The 26,657-nt window shown below is 39.5% G+C and overlaps 1 protein-coding gene across 1 annotated transcript in view; it reads left to right on the top strand.

The window, feature by feature from the left end:
* The window catches only part of abtb2b (ankyrin repeat and BTB domain containing 2b), a 60,051-nt gene that overhangs the window by 20,877 nt on the left and 12,517 nt on the right, over window positions 1–26,657 (top strand). Inside the window, exons 2-3 of the mRNA XM_039663162.2 lie at window positions 14,705–14,854; window positions 20,862–21,072. Of these exons, the coding sequence (XP_039519096.2) occupies window positions 14,705–14,854; window positions 20,862–21,072 (361 nt within the window). The remainder of the gene's footprint in view (window positions 1–14,704; window positions 14,855–20,861; window positions 21,073–26,657) is intronic.

Raw genomic sequence — 26,657 nt, 5'->3', positions numbered from 1 at the left:
TGCTTTTGAAATTTCATCTAAATCCATGTGGTCTGCAAGGCAACGGGTTCGCAAGTTGAACCAACTCCGAACCAACTTTGAACCAGCACCAGTTCCGAACCAGTTCTTTTTTCGGTGGAAAAGGGGTAATAGGAAAGTGTTAAACTAGCACCTAAAGTTACTCTAAGGTTGTAGACCCTTTCTTAGCTTTAAGGCCTGTTCACACCGGACAGAATTCTGCGCGCGTTATTCGCTGACGTTTAAAGCCTCGTGACTAAACAAAGGGCGCCAATGTGAGTGTGCACACTGACGCATAAAACGCCACACGTAAAAACGTCATTTAAAAAAAAAAAAAAAAACACCTCGGGTTCATTTTTTTTAGTTTGACACGCTGGGTCAAAAACTATCCGACCAATGAGATTGGCGCTTTTGCTCACGTGTTTGGAGCTTCTGAAGGTACAGTAAAACACAACTTGGCGGCGCTCAAACACAAAACGGTCTTGCCGAGCACACATATGCAACGGCGAAGAAGAGATACGCCAAGTAGCGTCGTGGTCTACACAGCAAGGAAGAATTAAGACGAGGAAGATGCAAGGCTAGATAAATGTAAAGCTGCTGGTCTCGTTGGTGTTAGAACATAAAGAACTTATGACGAACGCGTCAGGGACTACAAACATCTTGATAAAAGAAAACTGATATGGAGTGGTATTGCAGAGCAAATTGTCACCATCTAATGTCAGGGAATGAATTTGCATGTTCACTCGGCTCATCGTCACAAAAAAACGAGTTGAAAAACGCTGACGAATAACGCGCACTGATTTTCGTCCTGGTGTGTACGGGCCTTTAAGGATGGATGCTTTGGTTTGTGTGTTTAGATATTTCTGGAGACTGTGGTGGTGTCCACCTGCATCACCAGAGTTTGGGAGAGTGGCTGATGTGTGCTCACAGGGAGATTAAGTATTAGGCGAGGAAGGGGGAGGGTACAAAAGGGAGCAGAAACCCCCTAGGAAACCACAATGAGGGGGAGGGTTGGGCCAGCGATTGAGAGTCTGAGATTTATCTCACTAGCCCTGTCCAGGTTCTTCTGCACCAACAGGTTACCAGCCAAGAGTCATTCAAATTGATCTTGCTCCTAATGTTTATCAGTGGTTCATCCTCTTTAGCTCCGTCTGGACTTGCTTTGGTGGCTTCCAATCTGAAGACTAAGCGTCTTCTTCCTGTTTAGCAGGTCCTTCTGGTTCTTTGTGATCCATGGCCTTTTCTTGAGAAAACATAGTCTTGTACAATAGTCATTGAGTCCCTCAAAGTCCTCACCACATGACTAAACATGTCCCAATATGTCTCTTTCAAGAATCCACCCTTTATCCAGTTTCTCACGGTTCAAATGTTTTCAGGCAGGCACCGGATGACTGGTTTGTATGTTTGGATAATCTACCAAGTTGTGGTTCAGTCTGTCCATGGATGGCAAAGAGTTTTATGCTTTTTGACATTGGTGTACAGCAGGTCTGGGTCTTGTTTTCTCTGGTTGTGCAAGCCACAAACTCAAAGAAAGTTGTAAGGGTGGAGAACGGTGAAAGTTTAAAACCCCAGAGATGGCAATGAGTGTGTTTGAATGATTTGTGGTGAGTTTGCAAACCACACTATTGCCTCTGTAGCAGGTCCACTCCCTATTTTTTTGTCATTCTCTCTCAAGCTCCTGTCTGCTCACTGATATTGATGTCCACGCAAGCACAACCGCAAAGTTTGGAGCCTCAACTCTTTGCCAGATTTCTTTTAAGCACAATTTAATGCTCAATAGTTCCAAGTCAGTATTAAGGACCTATAATGATATTGGTAGTGATCAGGTACGGTCTGTATTTTGTATGGGTGTTCGGTAACCAGACGGCAACTACCCTTTATTGATGTCAGGATGTCAACTGTACCTTCAATATGGGTGAAAATCCTTTTCATGCTAGTCCCGTCTGAAAAAGTTTTCCAAAATTCGTATTATATTGCATGTTGATTGTAAAATTATGTTTGCATGTCTCTGCAGTTCTGCAAACTCTTGCATATATAAAATTGCAGAACTTAAGACACAGTTGCTCAGAGGAATGAGGTAAGGTAATTGAAGACATATACGGATTACAATTGCAGCTTCAAATAACAAACCTTCTGAACCAAAATTTTAGCAGTGAGTGTTTGGAGTTGAAACAATGATATCTTTATGAATGGCATGTTTGGGTGGACTGCCACAAAGAAGCTTTGTTTGACTGCATGCAACGGGGGTTGCTTTCCGTGCTGATGGCTACACTGGAGTAAGACAGCATGTTTGACTCATTTAGGTGTGAAGGTCAAAGGTCAGAGGCTTAGGGTGTCGGGATGATTTTTCACATCTGTGAGTTTCCCTCAGGCTTAAAGAATCAAGATACACCCTCCTGTCATGGGTGTGGGGGATTCTGGTGGATTTTTGACTTTCTTTCAATGGAAACCCCCTTTAATAAGCAGTACTTGGTTTATTAAGGAAAGTACGGTCTGTTATTTTTTAAATTTTTTACTTTTCTCCTGAGAAGAGATCCAATTATTCATAATTATAAAATAAAGATTTCAACTACTTTTACTGGAAATATAATAAAATAGTCTGGTACTCAGACTGGGGTGAACATAACTTATGTAATTACTGGCAGTATATTAAATGCAGTGTAATTGGTGTTGAATATCACTGACTTTGTGCCGGGAAAGTGAGGTTTGGGTCTTTCCTGATATGAACAAGGTTTCCACTATAAAATGGTGAACAACCATTACAAGATCTGTCTGTGATATTTCGACCAAATCCTATTAGTAATTTCTAATGCAATATTTAAGATCTTAAGAGAACTTATGAACAATTATTGCTGACTGCTGTTTTTATATTCAAGAAAACTGAATGATATCTACATTTTTTTTTGTTTTCTGTGCTTGTCCTGTTAAATGCTTTTTAAAACATTTTGCAAACTTAGTACCCTGTGTTTAATAAATGACACTAAAGGGCTGTAAACAATTCATAGCTCCACTGAAAAAGACTTCTTATGTGTTCAGCAAATGTGTTAACTCATAGATGCTCTTGTTTAATTAAGAGGCAGGCCTTGAAACCAGACATCTGAGGGAAGAAGTATAGCATGAGTAAACGTGTGCGAGGCAAAGAGGGGAAAATAAAATCAACATTTGACACTATGCTATATTTCCATTCATCCATGCTGAAGTTCCAAGTCCATCAGATTTGCCATTGCTCAATCGCTCAGAGGCTGAACAGCAGGCCTGTTGTGTTCGGTCTCTCTTAATAGGGAAGTTTTGTTCCAGAGGCGACTACAACTCGGTTGTTAAAGTGTTCTACACATTGGATGGATAAATGGTGAAATCAGTGAGACAAGTGTCACTTGCTTTTGTAACTGGCCCTACTCAGACCACTCCAAGCGGGATTTGAAACAGTGTCACTGGCGTTGGAGGTGGGTGCACAAACAAGAAGCATCTATCGTCAGCCATAGTGCCCCACTTGAGGCCAGGGGAGTGAGGTTTACTTGCATAGCTCTTACTCGCTAGCCTCCGTTACACTCACCCCCTAAAAAATCCCCCCCATCAGGGTCACGGCACCATTATAACTGATCCTACTGACACCATTCCAAGCAGGATTCGAACCAGTGTCACCGGCATGGGAGGCAGGTGCAATCGCTAGTGCGCTTTTTGAGGCCAGGGGAGTGAGGTTTACTTGCAAAGCTCTTACTAGCTGGCCTCCATTACACTTACCCCCCATAAAACTCCCATTAGGGTCACGGCACCATTATAACCATATTGCGCAATATGCTTACTTTATATCCTGACACCATTCCAAGCGGGATTCGAACCAGTGTCACCAGCATAGGAGGCAGGCGCAATCGTGCTTATTGAGGCCAGGGGAGTGAGGTTTACTTGCACAGCTCTTACTAGCTGGCCTCCTTTACACTTACCCCCCATAAAACTCACTCCCATTAGGGTCACAGTAGCAATATAACTGGTCCTACTGACACCGCTCCAAGTGGGATTCGAACCAGAATGGGAGGCAGGCGCAATTGCTCGTGCGCTTTTTGACGCCAAGGGAGTGAGGTTTACTCGCACAGATCTAACAAGTTGGTCCCCGTGGTTTGAACAGACTGTTTACCGTTAATATTAAACTTTGCTAATCTAAAGACCAGTACATAATAAAAAAATCTGAGGGACTTTGCAAAACGCACTGCGGTGGTTTTTAAAAAGCACCACCCATAATTTATTCAGAAAATGAAAAAAAAAAAGAATTGATTTGATCAAGATGTGGAGTAAAATCTATTACCTGTAACATGAGAACAATGTAATTTGTGGTAATTTCTTGTAAACATGAAAAGAAACCACTGGCTCCACAGTTGGTATGAATTCATGAAGCAAGATCTTCACGAGGAATGAAGCCATATTGTAATAAATTGTAATATTTGTTCAGCTTGTGATGGTAGATCTTTCAAAGCAAAGTCAGAAGATCACGGAAAGAGATTACCTAATCTCAACAAAACCACAAAGCCTCTTGGGAACTACTTGATAGTGTGTGCTCCATCATTTCAGATATCTATGCAGAATGTTTTTTTTTTCTTTTAGAAAAAAAAAATAAACATCTGCTTGATTGACTGGATCAGTGGTAAAAGCGTGTCACACGCCTGCTAAAATGATTTCAAACGTATCTAAAAGCTCTCTTGAGGTGTGACGGGACGCAGGGCAGTCAGTCTTCCTCACTGTGATTAATTAGCCTGGCAAGCATGTGTGAAGTGATCAGTGCCTGCCGATGTGGACTCAGATGCAGATAAGACTCAAATCTGAACTAGACACATGCTTAGTTATTTTTGCCTATAAATGACCAACCACAGTCACACAGCTGACCACCCTCAAAGCTCTCATTTGCTATAGCTAGACTGTTAGCGCTAATTTAAATATCATCAAACATCCATATTAAGCAATATGCTCCCTTGGCGTCAATATGCTAGTCAAGTCACATTTATTTATATAGCGCTTTTTACAATACAGATTGTTTCAAAGCAGCTTTACAGAGATAACAGGAAAATAATGCAAAAAAAATATCGTCACAGTCCAGCTTAAGTAAGTTCATTGAGGTTTCATTTATGTTGTAAAAAAGTTATTCATTTAGTTTGTTAGCCACATTTTCCGCCACATGATTCAGATCAATGTGTTAAATATGGTATCAATTATTGGAATATCAAACATGTGAAACGGCCACTGTGCAATGAAACTGATCAGCTAGTTAGTCCAGTTATCCAATCACATCCACTGTTGAGGCAAAGACACATGAGTTTCTTTTGTTGAGAATCGAGGGATTAATTAAGTGAATGTGTTTCTATCGTAGTTTTGTGCATGTCTTAAAGTATCCACCTCAATTGAGAATTTATGTGAATCTTGGCGTTTCCACCCAGCATTTTTTTATGCGATATTCCAAAATGCGCATAGAAATAGGTGGATGGAAACATAGTCAATGTATTATATCTCTATTTATTCATATTTAGTATTTAGCAAGGTATAATCTATCTGTTGTATGCTACAGCTCTCTTTTGTGCTGAAAGTTATTAAATATCATCACTAATTAAATTGGTTTCTATAGAAGTCATCATGTACTCGTATTGTTTCTTTTTTAAGTCATATTTAGTATTTCGTATTGTAATTGTTGTTAGAATCAGATGTAATAGGTGACTGCATTTTTTTATATTTACGCCTACTTCACTATGCTACTTTACGTCTTCATCGTTAACTTATCTGTTAGCTACTGTTTTGTGACAGATCTCAGGTCAAGTTAACATATTAATACAATTACTAAATAGATTAAAGACCCCTGACGTCGTGAACAGCTGCTTTTAGGTGCAGTTAACATTAGCCATGTGGAAAAATTTACGGTCGACATCTGGACTCTGCAATGCATTGATTCTGCATGTGTGGGCAGCACGGGCCAAAAACAGGTTGCACATATTAAAACATTTGTGGCTTTTTTTATATATTGTGTTTTAATCTGGAATGACTATCATCTCAAAGGCCATTTTATTTCAGCCAAAGTGCTGACCAAGGCTGTTATGAAAGAAGAGCTTGTTTTTGAAGCAGGTGGCCTCCGTTGAATGTGAAAGGCCACTTAAACATCAGAGAATCAGGCCTCTGGGCCCATAAAGGAGAGAGACCTCGGCATTTAACACACTTGGACACACACACACATGCGTTAGACCAAACACATCTTTAATTCCAGACCAATTATCCATCAGGAATGCACTCTAACTGACACCACTGCTGTTACTCAGTGTAATGGGCTTCTTTAAGAGGAAGAATTTCAGTAAATACACTCAAATAAAGAAGTCTGCTGGTCTAGTTCCTGGTGTGAGGAAACTCCAAAATTGATTTTCACCTAAGTTAAACTGAAATAGCATCTCTGTCTTTATTTTTCTCCGGTCACACTTTTCCTCCCAGAAGTGATGATCTAAGGCGAACGAGGGAAGGAGATTCTTTGTGTGTGAGTGTGTTGGGATGGGCTGTGGGAAAGGCAGGCGTGTGTTCAGACGAGGCGTGTACTCATGGGAGATTTCTCGCTTGCACTGCCAGTTTCTAAACTTACAGAAGCTCGACTAGCCGTGCTCTCATGGTGCGAGAGCGAAAATGATGTGCGAAGAGCTAAGAATACATGGAAATAGAGTAGATTGAATGCTTACCTAATGTCAATCATTCATAGCACACAATACTGAATAAACATTAGTGTGACACCTAAACTGTACAGTGCGGTTTGCTTTTTTACTTTAAACTTGGATAAGTCTTACATATAAGAATGAGTCTGTACAGATTGATGACAACAGTAAATGAATGATCAATGGTTTACTGTATTGGTATTGGTTGGTTTCCTTTCCAAAGAAATATACAGTGGAATATATTATATATTGTATAATATATACTCCACCATATTAAATGTGAAATGTTTTGCCTGGCTCTAAAACTCTTAAAATTGTAATTTAAAATGTTAAAAATATATATTTTGCTTTTCTAAAGAATTATTAGGAACACCATACTAATACTGCGTTTGACCCCCTTTTGCCTTCAGAACTGCCTTAATTCTACGTGGCATTGATTCAACAAGGTGCATTCTTCAGAAATGTTGGCCCATATTGATAGGATAGCATCTTTGTTGATGGAGTTGATGGAGATTTGTGGGATGCACATCCAGGGCACGAAGCTCCCGTTCCACCACATCCCAAAGATGCTCTATTGGGTTGAGATCTGGTGACTGTGGCGGCCATTTTAGTACAGTGAACTCATTGTCATGTTCAAGAAACCAATTTGAAATGATTCGAGCTTTGTGACATGGTGCATTATCCTGCTGGAAGTAGCCATCATCAGAGGATGGGGACATGGTGGCCATAAAGGGATGGACATGGTCTGAAACAATGCTCAGGTAGGCCGTGGCATTTAAACGATGCCCAATTGGCACTGAGGGTCCTAAAGTGTGCCAAGAAAACATCCCCCACACCATTACACCACCACCACCAGCCTGCACAGTGGTAACAAGGCATGATGGATCCATGTTCTCATTCTGTTTACGCCAAATTCTGACTCTACCATCTGAATGTCTCAACAGAAATTGAGACTCATCAGACAAGGCAACATTTTTCCAGTCTTCAACTGTCCAATTTTGGTGAGCTCTTGCAAATTGTAGCCTCTTTTTCCTATTTGTAGTGGAGATGAGTGGCACCCAGTGGGGTCTTCTGCTGCTGATTAAGTGTCCCCAACAAACTCAATCGGTGACAAAAATGGAGACGAACAACAACTTGTGAGAAACCAGACTCAGTTGTCCTCTGGCCAAACTAAAATAGAAAGAATATACTAAAACTCTAAAAACAATTTTCACGATATTCACGTGGTCCTGTCTGATTAGACACCAGCACCTTCTAATGAAACCTATAAATGGAAGTAGATCAAGTGACACCCTTTATGACCCTTGTGAGTAAACGGTAACCGCAGAGAGAGTGTGGCGGCAGGCATGTGTGCTTATTGTAAAGCCGATTCCATTGTAAGGAACGGCCAGCATCAGCAAATACTCCAGGCTTTGTCCTGCCCTATGCAGCTGGACAAATTTGTTGTGGGTTGGATTTTCATGGAGGGGTTTAGAACACCATTTGATGAAACCTAAAGCTTCTCATAAACAGCCGTTTCTCATGCTGCATCCATTACGTTTGTGTGTTTGTGGGCAGATATGTGCATGTGTTTGCAACTCATCTAAATTAGTGCATCGTCATATAAAGCACGCTATCTGATCCGTGATGTAACAAGAAATTGGAACCACAAAACAATCCTGAGATGGGAAGTCCAGTAATCATTTACTTGTGCGTTCTCTCTGACTTCCCTGAAATCCTGGCCCACAATTAATTGGACAGTCATGGACAACTAACCAAGCAATATATTTTTATACCTAGCCATATGTTTTATATTTACAGTCATGAACCACAGGAGAGGAAATAAGGTCCTATCAGCCGTATTTATCTCTTCTACTCTTCTCTTGGCCTATTCTTTGGTACATAAAGGACCGGTAACTTCATTTTCCACGTTCCTCTCCATCTCAGTCGTGTCCACATAGCTTTTTAAAGTATTCTCCATCATGGATGAGCATGGAGTAAGACACATGCGCAGTACATTGCTTTCCAATACTCTACAAGACATTAGAGGGCAGCACCGAGTCATGTAATTTACAGGACATTCGCTCTGAGGATACAAGAACGAAAGTAGCGGCATAGACAGTAAAAGAAATGGACAGAGCCATCTCATTGGAACTCCATTGAGACGATTGAAGCCCGTTTTTGGCGATTTTTTAGCACTTCCGTCCCTGACGCGCACACTCAAACAGAGCTTGACGACGTAGATGTGACGAGAGCAAACCGTCTGTCTTCTGGTGCAGTGGCATGCGAAATCTGAATCATTCCCTTCCGAAACTTGCAGAGGCGGAGAGTGTGAGTAGGAGCTGTCCATGAGCGAGGAGCAGGAGACACTTTTGCTAGGTATTCTGATTAATTATTTTGTCATTTTGTCTCCACGTTTCCCCGATTGCGCGTGAGCTTCTCCTCCTGTACATACGGTAATCTCTCTCCTGTGCGACAGAGTCGCGTGGGTATGACACAATCGTTCTTTCACTAAAACTGCTTCTACGGGGCCATAACATAAACTACAAGGTAATGGAGCTATTTATACATTGTCGTGTTTCTTTAGAAATAAATAAAGGACAAATAGGGTCTTCAAACGCCTCAGATGTAGAGTTATTCGGTGTCAAAGTGACCCCAAAATGAATGTGAGTCAATGGGAATGCTAACGCAAGTGAAGTTCTGCTACAAGATGTAAGCTCCCGCGAGGCTTCAACTTCCGGTCGATGGATTACCCCCTTGAGTAACGGATCCGCCATTGCATCCAAAGTTTAGAACAAGAACCAAAACAAGAAAATGATGGAGAATGATATCGTTGTCTTGTTGTTTTGTATCGCTCTTTCCGGACTCTTCTTTGACTACTGCACAATACATCACAACTCTCACAATAAACTTGCGATTAAGTATATTTTGACTTTAAAACTTCCTTGTAACCACTTTAAATTTCAACTTTAGCAAACACTTAGCAGCCAACAGAAAGAAAAGACCCTTACAACCAGAGATTATGCCATAGAAACCACCCAACCACACTGAAACCACCCAGAAGCCTTTAGCATTTAGTTTTGCTGAGGTGGTGTCGCTGGAAGCATTATTTAGGATCTCATGAATGTAAAAAGGTTATTTCCCTCTATGTGTACCTGATTTCATGTCACATTTAAGAGTGTTGTTGGTACTCAGCCACCCTGAAGATGTAAATATACCGTAATAAACGTAAATCACAGATACTATTATGAGGGTGTTTACTGTAAACAAACATTTAGCTTTGTCTACTGGAATTTATGATCCCAGTGTTTGTGAGTAGTCTGAGGAGTCATTCCCATAGTGTTTTACTGTTGCCACACTGTGGTATTATAAATAGGCTTTATTCATGAAACCTGGAGCCACCCTCATCATTAAATGTCTTGAATCATTGGCAGAACCAGAAACCATTGGCATATCTTGAATATGGCCCTGTTGGTAGTATGGATAGGCACTTATCAGCATTCTGGGTGGACCCTTATGCTCAATTAACTGAATTTATGGTGGATTGATTACCACAATAAATTATTTCAAGTCTGTTAAAAAAAGGCAGCTACAATAGAATTAAAATGGGCCATTTTTGGAGGATTTAATAACATTTTTTATAATTTTATCAAAGCAATTACATTTCTTCTTCTTTTAAAGTAGACCTATTATGCAAAATTCACTTTTACATGGTCTTTGAAAATAAAGATTCCGTCAGTGTGTGTACACAACCACCCTATAATAATAAAAATCCACCCTCCATCTGTTTTTTATTAACAAGCATATCGTTTGTCTTTTAGCTATACTATTAATGCCTGGTTCAGATTACACAATTTTAGCTCGATTTTGGCACGATCCGTTTGATGTAGGGTGTCGTGGGGATTCGTAAATGACGACGGCCGTCGGGACGCAAGATTCGATCGTATCATCTCATATAGTGCGTTATAGTGGGCGACAACTTACGTCGCGTCTGCGATGCTTCACGACAAAAAGACTAGCATGTTTAATTTTTTTAACGGTTGTCCACGACAGTTCCGTCACATCTGAGGTTGACCAATAGGAGCACAGAAGCTTTTCCGTACACAACTTTTAAAAAATGGGCGAAACGAAAGAGAGACGATGGTACAAACATTAAAGCTAAAAGTACAAATATAAAAGAAAACAATATTTTACCTCAAGTTCTCTTTGGAGGATTGACAGCCCATACTGTCCTCTTCGAGCAATCCAGGACCGTGTCCATTGTCGGGTTTTCTTTCTTTTTTTACTTTTTTCTGAACACAGGACAGCCAATATGTCACGGCGCGGGTGCAGGCTGAAGAAACAAGGAGTCCGGGGTATCAGTAAAGATGAGTTTTTAATATATATCAAACAGGCAGGAAGACAGGAACACAGGCGCCACACGGGCTAACAACAAACATCGACCGACAAAGACTGAATGGGACAGAGGGAACTAAATACATGGAAGAATCAAACATAATGAGGTGCAAACAGGTGAAACAGATGAAACAGGACGCTGAACGGGAGGCTGATGAGGGAGTGAGTTCAGGTGCGCAGACGAGAGGATCATGGGAAGTGTAGTGCTGAAGACAAGACAGACTGGTGCAGACGAGGACTGTGACACAATACAACACTCACCGCTTCATCCATTGTTTGTTTACGTTCGTTTCCGGAAGTCACTCGCTACTAGTTTCGCCTTCTCGATGACATTACGCGCGCTGTTAAAGACGGCATGCGATGACTGGTCAGGAAGCAACGTGTAGCCTGACATGTGTCTTGTCCACGACACGACAAGATTTTAGGAGTCAAAATCGCGTAATCTGACACGACTATCGTAACAGACAAAAAAAAATCGTGTAATCTGAACCAGGCATAAAACAGTCGCTGTGTCCGAAAATGCCAACTTCCTTACTATACAGTATGCGAATAATGACCCAGATGACCAACTGTACTACTTCCCCCAAGATTCGATGGACACTTTATAATCGCATGCAGTGTGTGATTTCGAACACAGGCAGCATTTTAATGATGCATAATCTGCCCCATTCCCTTCCATTGTAAGAGCCTCACAGAAAAGGAAAAAAGGGACGAATGGAAATTATTGTTTGTGCGTTTTGCCGCAAATCCTGTCAATTGAGCTTAACTTGTACCGAACCCAGAATATTCATTTAAAGGTCACAGATGGGATAGAGATCTGTCTTTCCTGTGAAGCTTCATGCATAAATCAGAAACAGGACTTACAATATTGCTTTGTTTTTGCTTCTCTGGTAGGGTTTCTTGCTTGTTTCCTTTTCCTTGGCAGGTCTCTCACCCCTGAAGGCCAAAGCAAAGCTTTGTCCAGAACTACAAAGAACCAGTGAGAAACGTAACTGCGCAAGTTTCCCCTTCCTTGATCTTGGTTTTTCCTGATCCTTTCATATGGACAGGATGTCACTTCTGGAGACAACTCAACTAAATCAACCAATGATGGCTCAGCAAAACACAAATTAAAAGACGGAAACTGTAGGATGAAGCTCACAAACCAAACTCTGACTCACTAAGTCCAAAACAACCCAACAAGTCTGGAAATAAAAAGAGATTGAAGGAGCCAGGCAGATCCTTTCATGTTATATAACCGTAGCACTTCTTTTTCTGCCACAAGTCAGTGCTTTAGTAAAGCCATCCTGGTCTTAAGCAATAGTTTAACGGGGCATGTGACCAGTTTAAAGTTTAGAGCATGCTGCATTGCTCTGGGAACCTTGGGTTGACTCATTTCAGTCAGATTATACTGGGAAAGTCCCACTAACTCATCAACACCTAACCACCAGGTTTTTCTTGAAACCAGCACTGTGGACTAAGAGAAGTTGTTTACAGAGGAAGTGACAGTCCTGGCCTTGTGCAACCTTTGTTATCTTACACCTTGGAGACAAAAAGACACATTGGCTGTCATTCTTGTGATTTCTGGTCAAATACAGTGACGTTTATTAGTAATGCTGTTTGGATTTAGTCAAAGTGTTTCACAATCCCAGAATAGAATCTGCTGAGGTTGTCAATTCTTGCATGTGTTTGTGTGTTCCTCCCTGGAGCATGTAAGCCTATGTGAAAAGTGTGTTTGGAATCGAAATGAGTAGTTTTCAAGGTTGGGTTATGGATGATAATGTCACCTTTGTTTTTCTGATCTATCTTGTGACTGCAGTTTTGAAAGTGGTAAATTCTGCAAATGAAAACAGATTTCTTGTACATATAAATCTGAAAAAACAAAGCAAGATCCATATTTAAAGTCAATCAATGTATCCCTTAAAACTCCTCTTTGATCACCAAAATATATTTAACTGTTTTTTACTGGAAAAAATAAATACTTCATGCCTTAAAATAGCCTGAATGTATCTTTACACCCTTCCCTCATTTAGTATACGCGGTTCTATGAATATGCAAATGACCCCGCCTCCACTCACTCACTCCAGCTCAGAGATCCACTGGTTGACGATCATACGTTAACCTGATTGGTTACTAGGTAGTTTGTGACGTCAGAAACACCAGCGATTTCAAACTGTTTTTTTGAGACTGTCTTTGGTTCATTGCAGTTTTAAAGAGTAAATACTCAGCAAAGGTGTCGACTTATGAATTTGCCAACACAGTCTCATGAAGATGCGTATCTATACCACGAGTGTCATTTCTCGTGGCATTTATACGCCAAAAGTGTTTTTTTCGTGTATATGGTACGCACTAAAAAACCCTGGGTTAGGTTTAGGGGGGAGGGGGGTGGGGAGTTCGTGTGTATTATACGCAAAAAAGTGCGTATCATATGTACGCGAAAATCGCGTGCCAAATACACGCAAAAACTGTTTTTGCCGTATAAATGCCACGAGAAATGACATTCGTGCCATAGATACGAACTTTCATGAGACCGGGCTGAATTTGCACATGGTGTGTCTTAAACTATAGACATAAACATATTAAACCATTAAAACCTTGATTTTCACCACAGGGGGACTTTAAATTTAGTTTAATTTTTTTGCCCACAAACGCCGATTTGTTTTAGCTGTCAAACGAAACTCCAGCTGCCTAATATATAAAACATGCATACGCACAGATATGCTGAAATCCATGGCAACGTTCATATTTGTAGTGGCTGAGACGCACTTTTCCTTGTGGCAGAGTTAGAGTACTGCAGGTATTTGGAAATCTAAGCAATTCTTGCCTCTCGCCATTCCCAAATAAATGATTTGGACTTTAACTGCTGCTTATTTATATGTTAGTGTAACACATAAGTGTTTTATGTGTAATAAAAAAATAACTATGCCTAACGTTACCTTTGTGTTTCATGAAAAAAAAAAAATGCATTTTGAACCTGAAGGGTTCTACAAGCTGAGCGGACTATATCTCAAGTTGCTAAATAAATCGTCAGGCAAGTTATTATTTGGAAAAAAACTAGATTTAGCCTAATTAAAATATAAACTAATGTTTTAAAAATGTTTTATTTGGGCAAGTGACCATGGTAAAAGCGGGTTAATGCCCTCCGAGGTGTCCATTGTCAGGTTTTAATGGACTTCCTCCGCTGCGCGTCGGCCGGTTCACGCCTCGCCGTCGTCCATTAAAACCTGACAATGGACACCTCGGAGGGCATTAACCCTTACATGACATTAATTAGGCTAAGTTTGCAGGGTAGAGATCTAAAGACATTCAGCTTTGCAAAATTTCAACAGCATTTGCACTTTGATCAAATGTACACAGATCAAATGCAGAGCAGTTTCTATTTCATAAATTAAGCACCAGATTACTCAATTTCCTATTGAAATAAATTTTCATTTATTCCGCTTTTATCCAAAGAGACTTACAATTGCTATATATGTCAGAGGTCGCACGCCTATGGAGCAACTAAAGGTTAAGTGTCTTGCTCAGGGACACATTGGTGTCTCACAGTGGATTCGATCCCGGGTCTCTCACACCAAAGGCATGTGTCTTACTGCGCCATCACCACCCCATAAATGAGTTTTGCTGGACAGATTACGCCAATAACCGCATTTTAAGTGTCATTTACATTTCCTTTCTTTGTGTTCTAGGCGTGCTGTCACTTCCGGCTCATTTCAGTCCGTACACAGAGGGATGTCAGACGGGACTGGAGAGCAGAGAGGATGCGTACGCTGAACTGGAGCTGAGGACGCTCGAGCAGGCTTTACTGGCCACATGTGTGGGCAGCATCTCAGAACTGAGTGAGTGTCTTGACTTCCTTCCTGTCTGTCTGCTACGTCTGATACTCTTGCTTTTATCCGTTTCTCTCTCTCTCTCCCTCGTGTTCATTATGAAACATACTGAATCATTTACAACTCAGAAAGGTCACATTTAAGCTATAGCTTATGAGAAGGTTATACACGCTGGAATCTTTCAGTGTGGAGCTTATTGCAAATGTCACATCCTCAATATCAAATGCAAAAATTGCTTTATACTATAGTACAAAACTATATTTGTATTGGATTTAGTGTTATAGAGCAAAATAATAGTGCAACAAGTAAAATAAAATAAACAAATAAATTGAAAAAAAAAAACAATATATATACTTTTGTTTTTTTATATGTATATTATTTTACATACACTACCGGTCAAAATTTTTAGATCAGTAAGATTTTTTGTTTTTAAATGAAGTCTCTTCTGCTCACCAAGGCTGCTTTATTTGATGAAAAAAAATGACAAACAGTAATATTGTGAAATATTATGACAATTTAAAATGACTGTATCTCTATTAATTTATTATTATAGAATAAATATATTATTCTGTTTTAATATATTTTGGAAATGTACTAATTTGAACGCTGAATTTTCAACATAATTAGTGTTGCTGATTACACATCAGTTTTCAGTGTCACATGATTCTTCAGAAATCGTTCTAATATGCTGATTTTATGCTCAAAAACAAATTATTATTTTCAATTTTGAAAACATTCGTGTACCATTTTTCCCACAAAATTCTATGATGAATAGAAAGTTCAAAAGAACAGCATTTATTTAAAATATAATCTTTTCTAACATTATAAATGTCTTTACTGTAACTTTTGATCCATTTAACTCATCCTTGATGAATAAAAGTATTTTCTAATTTCTTTCCCCCCAAAAATAATTTTAAATAAATTCTTACTGACCCCAAACTTTTGAATGGTAGTGATTAATGTTAGAAAAGCTTTCCATTTCAGATCAATTCTGTTCTTTTGAACTTTCTATTCATCAAAGTATCCTGAAATAAAAATATAAAAAAACTGTTTTCCACATGGATAATCATAAATGTTTCTTGAGCATCATATTATAATAATTTCTGTAGGATCATGTGACACTGAAGACTGGAGTAATGATGCTGTAAATTCAGCTTTGATCACAGGAATAAATGACACCGCTGTTTTAAATTGTAATAATATTTCACAATATTACTGGGGTTTTTTTTGTATTTTTTTTTTTTATCAAATAAAAGCAGCCTTGGTGAGCAGAAGGGACTTTTTTAAAAAACATTAAAAAATCTTACCGATCTAAAACCTTTGACTGGTAGTGTGTCTAAACATATATAAACAGATTATATATGGGCAAAAATGTAAAATATTAAAATTACATTCTATTATATACATATCATTGTTATTATATAAATTAACTTATAAAAGTATATAAACAAAAAAAAGTGTGGTTGTTTTCTCTACCTGTCATAGTGCTCACATTGACACTCAACAGAGTCAAGATTGTTGCAAGGATCATATAGAGTCACAATTGCTTGGTGTTATCCCTGCAAACACAACATGGAGAAGGAGATAAAGCATGGAGAAGGACACTGTTTATCTCTCTGACCCGATTAGCCTATTATTTTATGCTCTGGATAAACACCACCACGTTGTTCCCAAAAAGCAGGCATGTTTGATTTCTAAACAGAATATTCTGTGACGGAAAACAAAGAAAACACAAACAAAAAGAGGCTGGAAGTCAACTGAAAGTCTTGTGTATCTGTTATTTTTGATAATGCTTTGACGTTTATAGATACTCCTATAAGAATTCAATTCAGTCTCTCCTCTGACTTCATGATGCCTGACTCATCTGCACGGAAACCAAGCATGTCTGTCTCAACACGGTTCCCTTGATAAAAGCAACATCTGGTCTGGGGTTTATTGTTTGCTCTGGATTTTATACAAGTGGAACAAAACAAAAAAGATTACAGTACCTTATTCAGCTGAGTCTGACTGTCGGTTCATTATGCAGTGTTTCGGTTCCCTCCTCACACAAGTTTACATTTGAAAATGGGATATTTCCCCTGCAGTTGAAGGAGGTCTTTGTTGGCATGGGCTGTCTTTCTCGGAGCTGTGTTACCTGTGTTTACCCATCATGCCACAGGCCCAGAGGTGGTAGGGTTGGCGTCTTTCCGATGGAAGGCATGGATTTCCTCCTGCAAAAGCCCGAACACTTCGCTGCTTGTCTCCCACAGCACAAGGGCACGTTCATGCAGACCAAGCGTTCGGTTGGGCATTAGCAATCGCACACAAACTCTATGAATTCAGTGAGAGCTCTCTTTGTGCATCGCCCGTGAGGTTGGCACCTCCCCACGAGCTCTCATGTAGGTTTGATCCAGTTGTACCCAAGAGATGCGATGAACAGTGGGGCATCTGTACGTCTTCAGCTGCCCTGGAACCCTTGACACACATGGGGCATCTAGACAACCCAAAATGGTGGATTTGGGCCCATACAACAAATCTGGGTTTGTGCCGTTGTTTGAAGCCCTTTCAGTTGAGATTTGGTGGGGTGGTTGAAAGGGGAAGAACCTTAACACCCTGATATACTTAAAGCAAAATCAAAGAACAAACTGATATGACACAGTAAAACTATCATGAAAATCTCACATTCTCTGTGTTTTAAGTGCTATAATTGTGTGCATCTAGGAAAACGTGAAAAGTGACAACTTAGCAACTTTGTTTAGTAGGGCTGGGTAATAAATATCGATTTCTCGATATTAATCGATTCTCATTTTGACGAACCGATATCGATTCTTAAATCTCAAGAATCGATTAGTCGTCCTGTTTCATTTGAATGAATGGGACATTGTATCGCGGCTGCGCGCATCCAAAAACTCGCAATAATCTTTGTCCTTTGTTACTATTGATATGAAACAAAGTCTCAATTTTCGAATTACGTCCATTTTCGTTAGAAATTTAAAAACATAAATAGCGTTTTGGCGCTGTGGCGTGAGATTAATAATACCAGTTACCGCGCAAAATAAACATGAATGAGCATCTGAAAGTGTGTTAAAAGATAGAGTACAACTTCCATATCATGTCACATTGATTCGCCATTTGGTTTTCGCAATCGTTTTGGTTTTCTGTGTCAACTTGTGTAAACGTTAAACATGACGGTACATGCAAGTCGATGAGATGAATCAATGTGACTCCACAACAACTTCATAATGTATCCACAAACCATTCAGAAACGTCCAGGTGCGTCTAAAAGTTCCAACCTGTTCCTTAGTCTCTCCGTAAAGGCCTGTTCACACCAGAACGAATTTCGCACACGATAATCGCTGACGTTTAATGCCACGTGACTAAACAAAGGGCTCCAATGTGAATGTGCACACCGACGCGCAAAACGGCACACGTAAAAGCATCATTTAAAAAAAAAACGCCCCGGGTTCGTTTTTTGTTGTTGTTGTTTGACACGCCGCGTCAAAAACTATCCGACCTATGAGCTTGGAGCTTCTGAAGTTACACTAAAACACAACTTGGAGGCGCTCAAACACAAAACGGTCTTGCCGAGCACACATACGGAAAAGAGAAGAAGATCTACGCCAAGTAGCATCGCCGTCTACACTGCCAGGAAGAAATAAGACGAGGAAGATGCAAGGCAAGATGAATGTAGAGCTGCTGGTCTCGTTGGTGATAGAACATAAACAACTATATGACAAACGCGACAGCGACTACAAACATCTTGATAAAAGAAAACTGATATGGAGTGGTATTGCAGAGCAAATGGGCGCCATCTAATGTTAGGGAATGATTTGGTTGAATGTTAGGGGATTTGCATGTTCCCTCAGCTCATCGTCAGCGAAAATCGCTTGGGTGTGAACACAAAAAACGCGTTGAAAAACGCTATTCGATATTCGAAACGCTATGTGATATTCGTCACGGTGTGTACGGGGCTTAAGGCTGCACTCACTGAGATTTTGCATGAGTGAGATTCATGTGTTTTGTTTTTGCCGAAGAATCCGAAGCTCGTGTAAAGGATCAGCCTATTCTGAACGGAGGCGGAGCAGCAGTTAATTTGCATTTAAAGGGACACACCAAAACAACTGCATGTTTTTGCTCACATCCAAAAAGGGGCAAATTTGACAAGCTGTAATAAATGATCTGAGGGGTATTTTGAGTTGAAATTTCACATAAATCTATGGTGTACCCAGAAATTGTCTATTACATCTTGTGAAAGTGGGCATAATATGTGGCCTTTAAACAAAATCAGTTCGTTTCAGAAGCTTGAAACGGCTTAAAAAAACCTTACGGATAAGGACTACCATTGGTCCGTGGTGATGATGTAATAGGTTGGCATGGCTCTTGGGCTCCGCCCACTTTGCCATGGAAATCTTCTCCGGTTAATTTCTTCTGTTCAGTTCGTTAAGATAAGATACGAGTAGAAACATAAACACAATGGAGAGCTGCTTCAGAGTTGAAATTGAAGATGCAGTTCTAATTTAAAGTGACGCTGCTTTTTTTGTGTGATGCTGTAAAGCTGCGTGATTTTAAGCAATCTATTGTATAAAGTGATATATAAATAAACTTGATTGGAGTGCCGAATTGCAGAGCTCATGCAAACATGTCCAGATCACTATGATCAAATGCTTTCTTAACTGCTGTTTTCCCACCACTGTCATTTTTGTTGTGTTTTTGTTGCATTATTGAGAGGAAAGTCCGCGGTCAGTCTGTGTAAGGATGTTCGCTAACAGTATTCCACTGCTTATGTTTTTCAAACCTATTACCACTAAGCGAAGGACAAAATGATCTTTTCACTTTATCAGGGCCTTTACATTGCAACAAGTATGACCACGAGCTTTGAGAATGTTGTGTTTATATGCCCAGTCCAATCGCACTGATCTCAGCCTTCAGGGCAGGCATTAGTAGCAAAGCCCCCCAAACGTCCTATTTGTTTCATAAATTCTCTTGAGACACTTTGTAGGGCCTGGCAGAACACAATAGGGCCCCTATTGCTACAAGTATGGCATGTTTCAGATAATAACAGAGGATTCTTCCTACTCACAAAGCACTCTGTGGTTTGAAAATAAACCCAAGAGGTGATTACCACAAATGAAGTCTATATGTTCCCACAAAGGGAGTGACCAGCCCACAACTTTGCTTCTCAAGTTAGCGTATAGACATGCATTGAATGATATATTTGTGTCCATATGTAGTTTAGTTAGTAATTGGACTGTTTCCTACCACATGTTGAGAATTACATTTTTTATCGGACTCATGGTACAACAGTAGGATATTCTTATTTAGTGAAACTGTGAGATCCATAAAGGAAAAAAAGAGCAGACTGGCGTTTCATCCGCTGAGAAACATGTACTATCTCTTTCACATTCACATTCCACGCATCCATGAAGGCCAAGTGCGGCTTTTGGTTTCAATACGTGTCCAAGGACTTGTTAGCTTATGCTTGAGCTTTGCTGATAATTTGATATATGGGTCAATGACAAAGAAGAAAAAGGAAAGGGAAAATATTTTTACTGTATTTTTTGTTCATGTTGGTTTTTGTGATTTTTAATTATTATTTTTTTTTTCCAAAAATCATTTTATCTGTTCGGATTCATTCTTAACCATTATTTTCCAACCATTTGTTGGAACCATTATTATTCTTTTTAAAAAATATATAATTTCATTCTAGTATTTTTTTTTTTTTTACCATAAAGCCCAGAAAGGTAGTAAAGACATCATGTCACTACAGTGGTTCATCATGAATGTTATGAATCGATGAAAATACTTTTTTTATGCAAAAAAACCCCACAAACAAAAATAAGGACCTCACAATTAAATATTTGACCTTATGCTCCCAAAAAAAATGTAATGTATAATAATAATAAAAAAAACATTAAATATGAATCATAGCCGAGGTGTATTCAAGTCATCGTAATGTACAAAGTGCATTAAATTAAATGAACCTGTATTAGCCTGCTCTGAAGTGTCTGATTGGTCCATTGTTTGTTGGTTTCATCAGGTGACCTGGTGTCACGGGCCATGCACCACATGCAGCGCCTCAGTTCTGTCCGGCACGGGCTCAGTCCGGCACGGCATGTCCGCCAGCAGCAGCAAGTGTCCTGGTCCCCGGACGCCCTGCACACGCTCTACTACTTCCTCCGATGCCCTCAGATGGAGTCCATGGAGAACCCCAACCTGGATCCGCCCAGGATGGCCCTGAGCAAAGAAAGGTAAGCCTCATTATTATTCCCCTCCCATTAATCCAGTCTCCAATTCACACAATGGGTGCTAAACTAATTAACACCCCAAACCCCTAATGGCCCATTGATATGTAAGTAAGCTCTGTGAAATCCAACAGCCTGAAGGTGCTTTAAAGCTGTTAATGATATAGAAATGTGAGGAGCTTCTCAAAACCCTTTTCCAGCTGCTGTTTCCTAAACATTAGTTATATTTTGTTCTTCAAGAGAGGTTTAGATTGGGTCATTAACTGCCTGTCTTTCTACCAGGATGTCCTCAGGATATTACCTGCTTGCTAAAGGTAAATAAGAAGGTTTATGTTATGCAGGGTTCAGTTACATGTGTACTGGCTCTTCACTGAGACGCCTGTTTGTAGAATACAAAAAAATGTTGAGGAAGTGACTTGCCAAGCTAAAAGCTTCGAACAATTTGAGGCTGTCACCCGACAGTAGCTAGCATTCGGAAAAAGTAGCTAGCTACACAAGCTACAAACAAAAACTAGCCATTTAAGTCACTCAATGGGATAAATATTAGCAATGTAGCTACACAACATGTCATCTATACAACTACATGACATATCAAAAACATCTGAGTGACTTTTATGCTACTCATAGCACTGTTTATATAGCTAGCATTCGAAAAAAGTAGCTAGCTACACAAGCTAAAAACAAAAAATAGGCATTTAAGTCACTCAATGGGATAAAGATTAGCAATGTAGCTACACAACATGTCAACTATACAACTACACGACACATATCAAAAAAATCTGAGTGACTTTTACTCTACTCATAGCATTGGTACTGTTTATATAGCTAGCATTCGAAAAAAGTAGCTAGCTACACAAGCTACAAACAAAAAACTAGCAATTTAAGTCAATCAATGGGATAAATATTAGCGATATAGCTACACGTCAACCATACAACAACAACACAACACATATCAAAAACATCTGAGTGACTTTTACGCTACTCATAGCATTGGTATTGTTTATATACCTAGCATTCGAAAAAAGTAGCTAGCTATACAAGCTACAAACAAAAAACTAGCCATTTAAGTCACTCAATGGGATAAATATTAGCGATGTAGCTACACAACATGTCAACTATACAACAACACGACATTTAAAAAACATCTGAGTGACTTTTACGCTACTCATAGCATTGGTACTGTTTATATAGCAAAAAGAAAGCCGAAGCGAATATTCTTTTTGTATTCTTGATGTTTCATCTGTGACTTGTAATTGATTTTAAAAACAAGTGTGTGTTTAAATGCAACACTTTTCACAACCATTACCAAATTCAACTCAAGTGACACAGGAGCAACAAGTTCTGGAAGCTTTATGCTGCATCCAAAAACAAAGTAAATCCAGTACGTCATTGATGGGCAGCGATGTTTGTTTCTTTGATGTTTGTTGTTGAACGCCGAGCACAGTTGTCCACGTGTTGTGATTTTTGTGTGTACACATGTTTGCAATTATCAGGTTGTATGTTTTTTAAGTAAAGGGCAAATCTTGATATTGGCTACAGCTGGATCACCTATGTAAGACCTTCAACTAACAAACTTAAGTGGAAAACAACAATGGAGCCTTACTGCCAACTCCAGGACCCCAATCATGAATCTTCCTTAATGCTTGTGCCAGAAAAGATTTCTGTGTGTTTGGTAGAAAGGCAAAATGGGATACAGGTGGTGCTTTACTCCTGGCAGTATTTACGGTAAAGGGCTCAATCATTATTTAAGGTCTCCTCTCTGCGCCTTCTATTGAAAAGTCTTTAAAACCTTTGCTTGAAATTAAACCACAATGGCACACAGACGTACTGTGTGGTCCTAACAGGGGCCTGTAAACCGAGAGGGGGTGTTGCAGATCCAGTGAAGTTTGGATGTGTGAGCTAGAGGTTTGTAATGGGATGTGTTGATTTATGATGGCTGAGGACTGGCTCTTATGGAGTGGGTGGAGAGAGAGGCCGGAAAGGGTCAGAAAGGTGAATGGGAGTGCTGGGTTGTAAGTGGTCGCATATTAAGGAGTCATTGTAAGATGAGAGGGGTGGAAGGTATGCTGACCCCAAATCAGCACAGGGAAGACAAGACATATCCGTACAAACCAGCTAATTGGAGTATAGAAGTACCATCACCAGAGGACGTTTCTAAAGGGAAGTTTAAACTAGAGTGTGTTGATATTCTGATCAAATTTTTTTTTCAAGCATATTAGAGCAATACCAAACCACACCTCAAGGCCGTTACACACGAGTCCGAAATTCGTGTCCAAAATTTTTGCACGTTAAAAAATAAATACGACCTCACGTTATGTCAATCACGCTTGCACACTGCCTCTGAAACTTTCGTCTGTAATAGAAAAAATCGGATCGGGTTCGATTTTCTGCGTTTTTTGCATCCATAGCCAGCAGTTTGAATGGTGTTTGGACAATTCAGAGCCACCGAATCACGAATACGAAAAAACGCGTACGAAAATTTCGGACTCGGTGTGCAAGGGCCTTAAATCTTAATAACTACTATTCATTTTGGTATTTGATCAAAGGAAGTGAAAAACCCTTATATTCAGGTGTGCATAATTATTAAGCAAGTTTTCCTTTACAAGTAAAATGGGCCAAAAAAGAGATTCAATTCGCACTGAAAAGTAAAAAAATTACTGCTCATGAGAAGGATGCAATATTAAAAATAGCAAAATTAAGACATGACAAATGGACAGCAAAACACTTATTGGTTCAGGAGGGTCATACAAAAACAGGCCAAGAAGAAAAGGCACGTTAAAGGAGAACTCCAGTGCAAAATGAACCTTTGGTCTAATAAAACATCGGTACCTGGTCAATCGTTCTCTGAGATTTGTTTTCATGATAATCGAATGTAAGGAGTTTTATCTATAAAACATGTCTAGCGAATAATCCTAGTACTTCGGGCATTTGATTAGTAAAAAGAAATCGCTAGTTTATACCACTAACAAGGCTCAAAATAGCCCCACACTAACACAGTAACATAATCAGGGTTCGTACATGCAAAACGAAGCATTGAGAATTTTGTAAGTGTACAGACCGTTTAATAAGAAGATACTTTATAAAGACAGTTCACTTCGTGTATATAGACAGGAGCCATCTTAGAAAATAGTCTCGATAAGTCGATCCCCGAACGCCACTTCATACAGTTCAGATCACTCAGCACCACGTTCGTGGTTTGACTTGTCGTGACTGTTTTCCATTAATGTAATCATGGAATCAATAAAATGTAACTTTAGTCTGTTTGTTTATTTAATAATAATAATATAAAATGTAAAAATATAAAAGACTCTTTTTCAGAATCTCAATGGTGGGCTACAGTATACAGTATACTATTTACACATGATTTTTGAATTCAAACAAATATAGGAAATAACGTTCCCATTTAAAGCGATGCTGGGATTAATCATCATCCGCTGCCAAAACCGCTAGAAATTCCTGGCTCGAAAACCACAGCGTTTAATATGCAGTGGCCATGAGTTTGCCTGCCAGACGCTAGTGTTTGTGTATGACTCAAAGAAATGTTTGAGCGTTATATACGTTATACAGCTGTGTGGTCTCAGTAGTGAACTCTTAAATCACTGTTACATCTCTGCTGTAATCTAGTCACGTTAGAGGCCTTAACACATGTGTAAATGTCTGTGCGTGCTAGTCCGCCAAATTAGCCCAAAGCACTATACGTTTCCACAAGCCCTGATGAGCCGAGCTTTGATGTAGGCTGAAACTGAGCTCGGGTTTCGGGTCGAAGGCCACGGGTTGAACTTGAGCCCTTGATTCAGAAGCACGGGTCATTGTTGAAAGCGTGACCCAAGGGCCAAACTGAACAAGAGATGAAGGGAGGCACAACGACTTTTGCTTTTCACTAGCGTATCGCTTTGACAACAGAACAAAGCAGAGTTGTAAAATTGTCAAAGAGCTTAAATTTCATGCTGGTTTTGTTTTCCGTTCAAGAGCAGGTTAGAAGAGTGGACTACGCATCAGTAAGTTTACGTCCGTGTGTGTTCATCCCTGAACGCGTGTGTGCCCAGTAGTTGTAGCCTAGCTTGCTAACAGAGTTATAATCATCTTTTGTTTGTTGGTCAAAAAGCTTTAACGACTCAGTAATTCCATTTAGCAATAGAAAAGTGTGTAGCAAGAGCTCTTAATGCTGTTGGTAGCAGCAGCCAAAGCACCAAGCCCATCAAATGAATAGTTCCTCTCAGATTTTTTGGGGGGAAAAAAAGAGAGAGAAAAAAGAGGATTTTGAAATGCAACTTGAGGGAAAAAAAAATTATAATAAAATAGACAATTTTATATGAAAAATAAAATAACTTTAAAAAATGGTATCTTTGATAATTATGCTTTTTTTTAATTAAAAAATATAAAAATATAAAGCAATGATTGCTTTCAATACACATAGTTATATGGAAAAAATCCCCATCAACCTCTCCTGTCGCAGACTTATTTAGTGTACTGACTGATATCTTTTTCCACACAAACACACACACTTACAGATATAGACTCAAATCCTTGTATGCTCTCACAGATATCAAGTCCCCAACACATCCACCCCCTCTTTTGAGCGACCAAAGTAAACACACTTAGCTGGCTGCAATCTATCCGTCTTGACAGTGGTTTTAAGAGCTTTGGCACTTGGAAAGTTCCCTTGATCAATACAGTAGGCTACTAAAATGCTCTTCTAAACTATTTTAGGGAAAGTATGTGGTTATTAATTGTGTTTCTTTTCGCCTCTTCCCTCACTTTCCCATGAAGATCTTTCCTTGGATTAAGGTTGAGCTGTTTTACAACCACAAGTCAAACAAATGTTACTTAACCTCATCTGTCTGTAGACGTTACACAGCTCGTTGCTTGCAATACACTGCTTTTTTTGTTCAGACAGGCGTTTACAGGCGTTGATTTTTGGCATGTCCTGCCCAAATCTGTTGTTTGTAGCAGTTTTCTTCTCCAACTCTCAACCAACGTAATAAAAATCTGGAAACATTCTATATTTAATTACGTAAATACAAATATTTGGCCTAAAAATGTTGACCATTTTAACGCATGTCTCGCGGGGGTACAAACTTCAGTACTCAAGGGGGCGATAGAGTTCCCTTCAAAATGCTTACGTCACTTCGCCGGACATGTTATTTTTCAAGATGCTAGCTAAAAACATGTTAACACTGTAGAGGACACTGTTAACACAACATCGTGGCAACACCAAGAATGCCATGCGAACTGAACAAACATTCGATTTATTCCCCTGCAAAACAACCGACAAAAAACAAAGATTTGATTTGGTGTCTTTTTGTAGGCTATCTTCCCTCAATATTTAAATTTAGCCTCTCTAAATTTAGCTTTGTCTTCAGATGTTTCACACTTGAAAGCTGACTTTAGAATTGTAATTGTTTTTTTTTCTTTCTTTTGAACCAAAATGGCTCCCATCAAGTTGTCATCTGCAAAGTTGGTGTGTTTGTTGTGGTTGAGCGCGTCTGTAGGTCTCAGGGGATCGGTTTCTCTATTGCGCATATCTTGTGTGTTTAATGAGCTTCACGCTCCTCTCAGTACGTCTCATTTGCATGTCTTGCCAGGCTGAA

This window comes from Pimephales promelas, chromosome 25 (assembly GCF_988280905.1).
Source record: "Pimephales promelas chromosome 25, fPimPro1.hap1.1, whole genome shotgun sequence".
In the NCBI taxonomy this organism is placed as follows: domain Eukaryota; kingdom Metazoa; phylum Chordata; class Actinopteri; order Cypriniformes; family Leuciscidae; genus Pimephales; species Pimephales promelas.
Note: the sequence above shows the minus strand (reverse complement) of the source record. Positions and strands in the feature narration are given on the sequence as shown.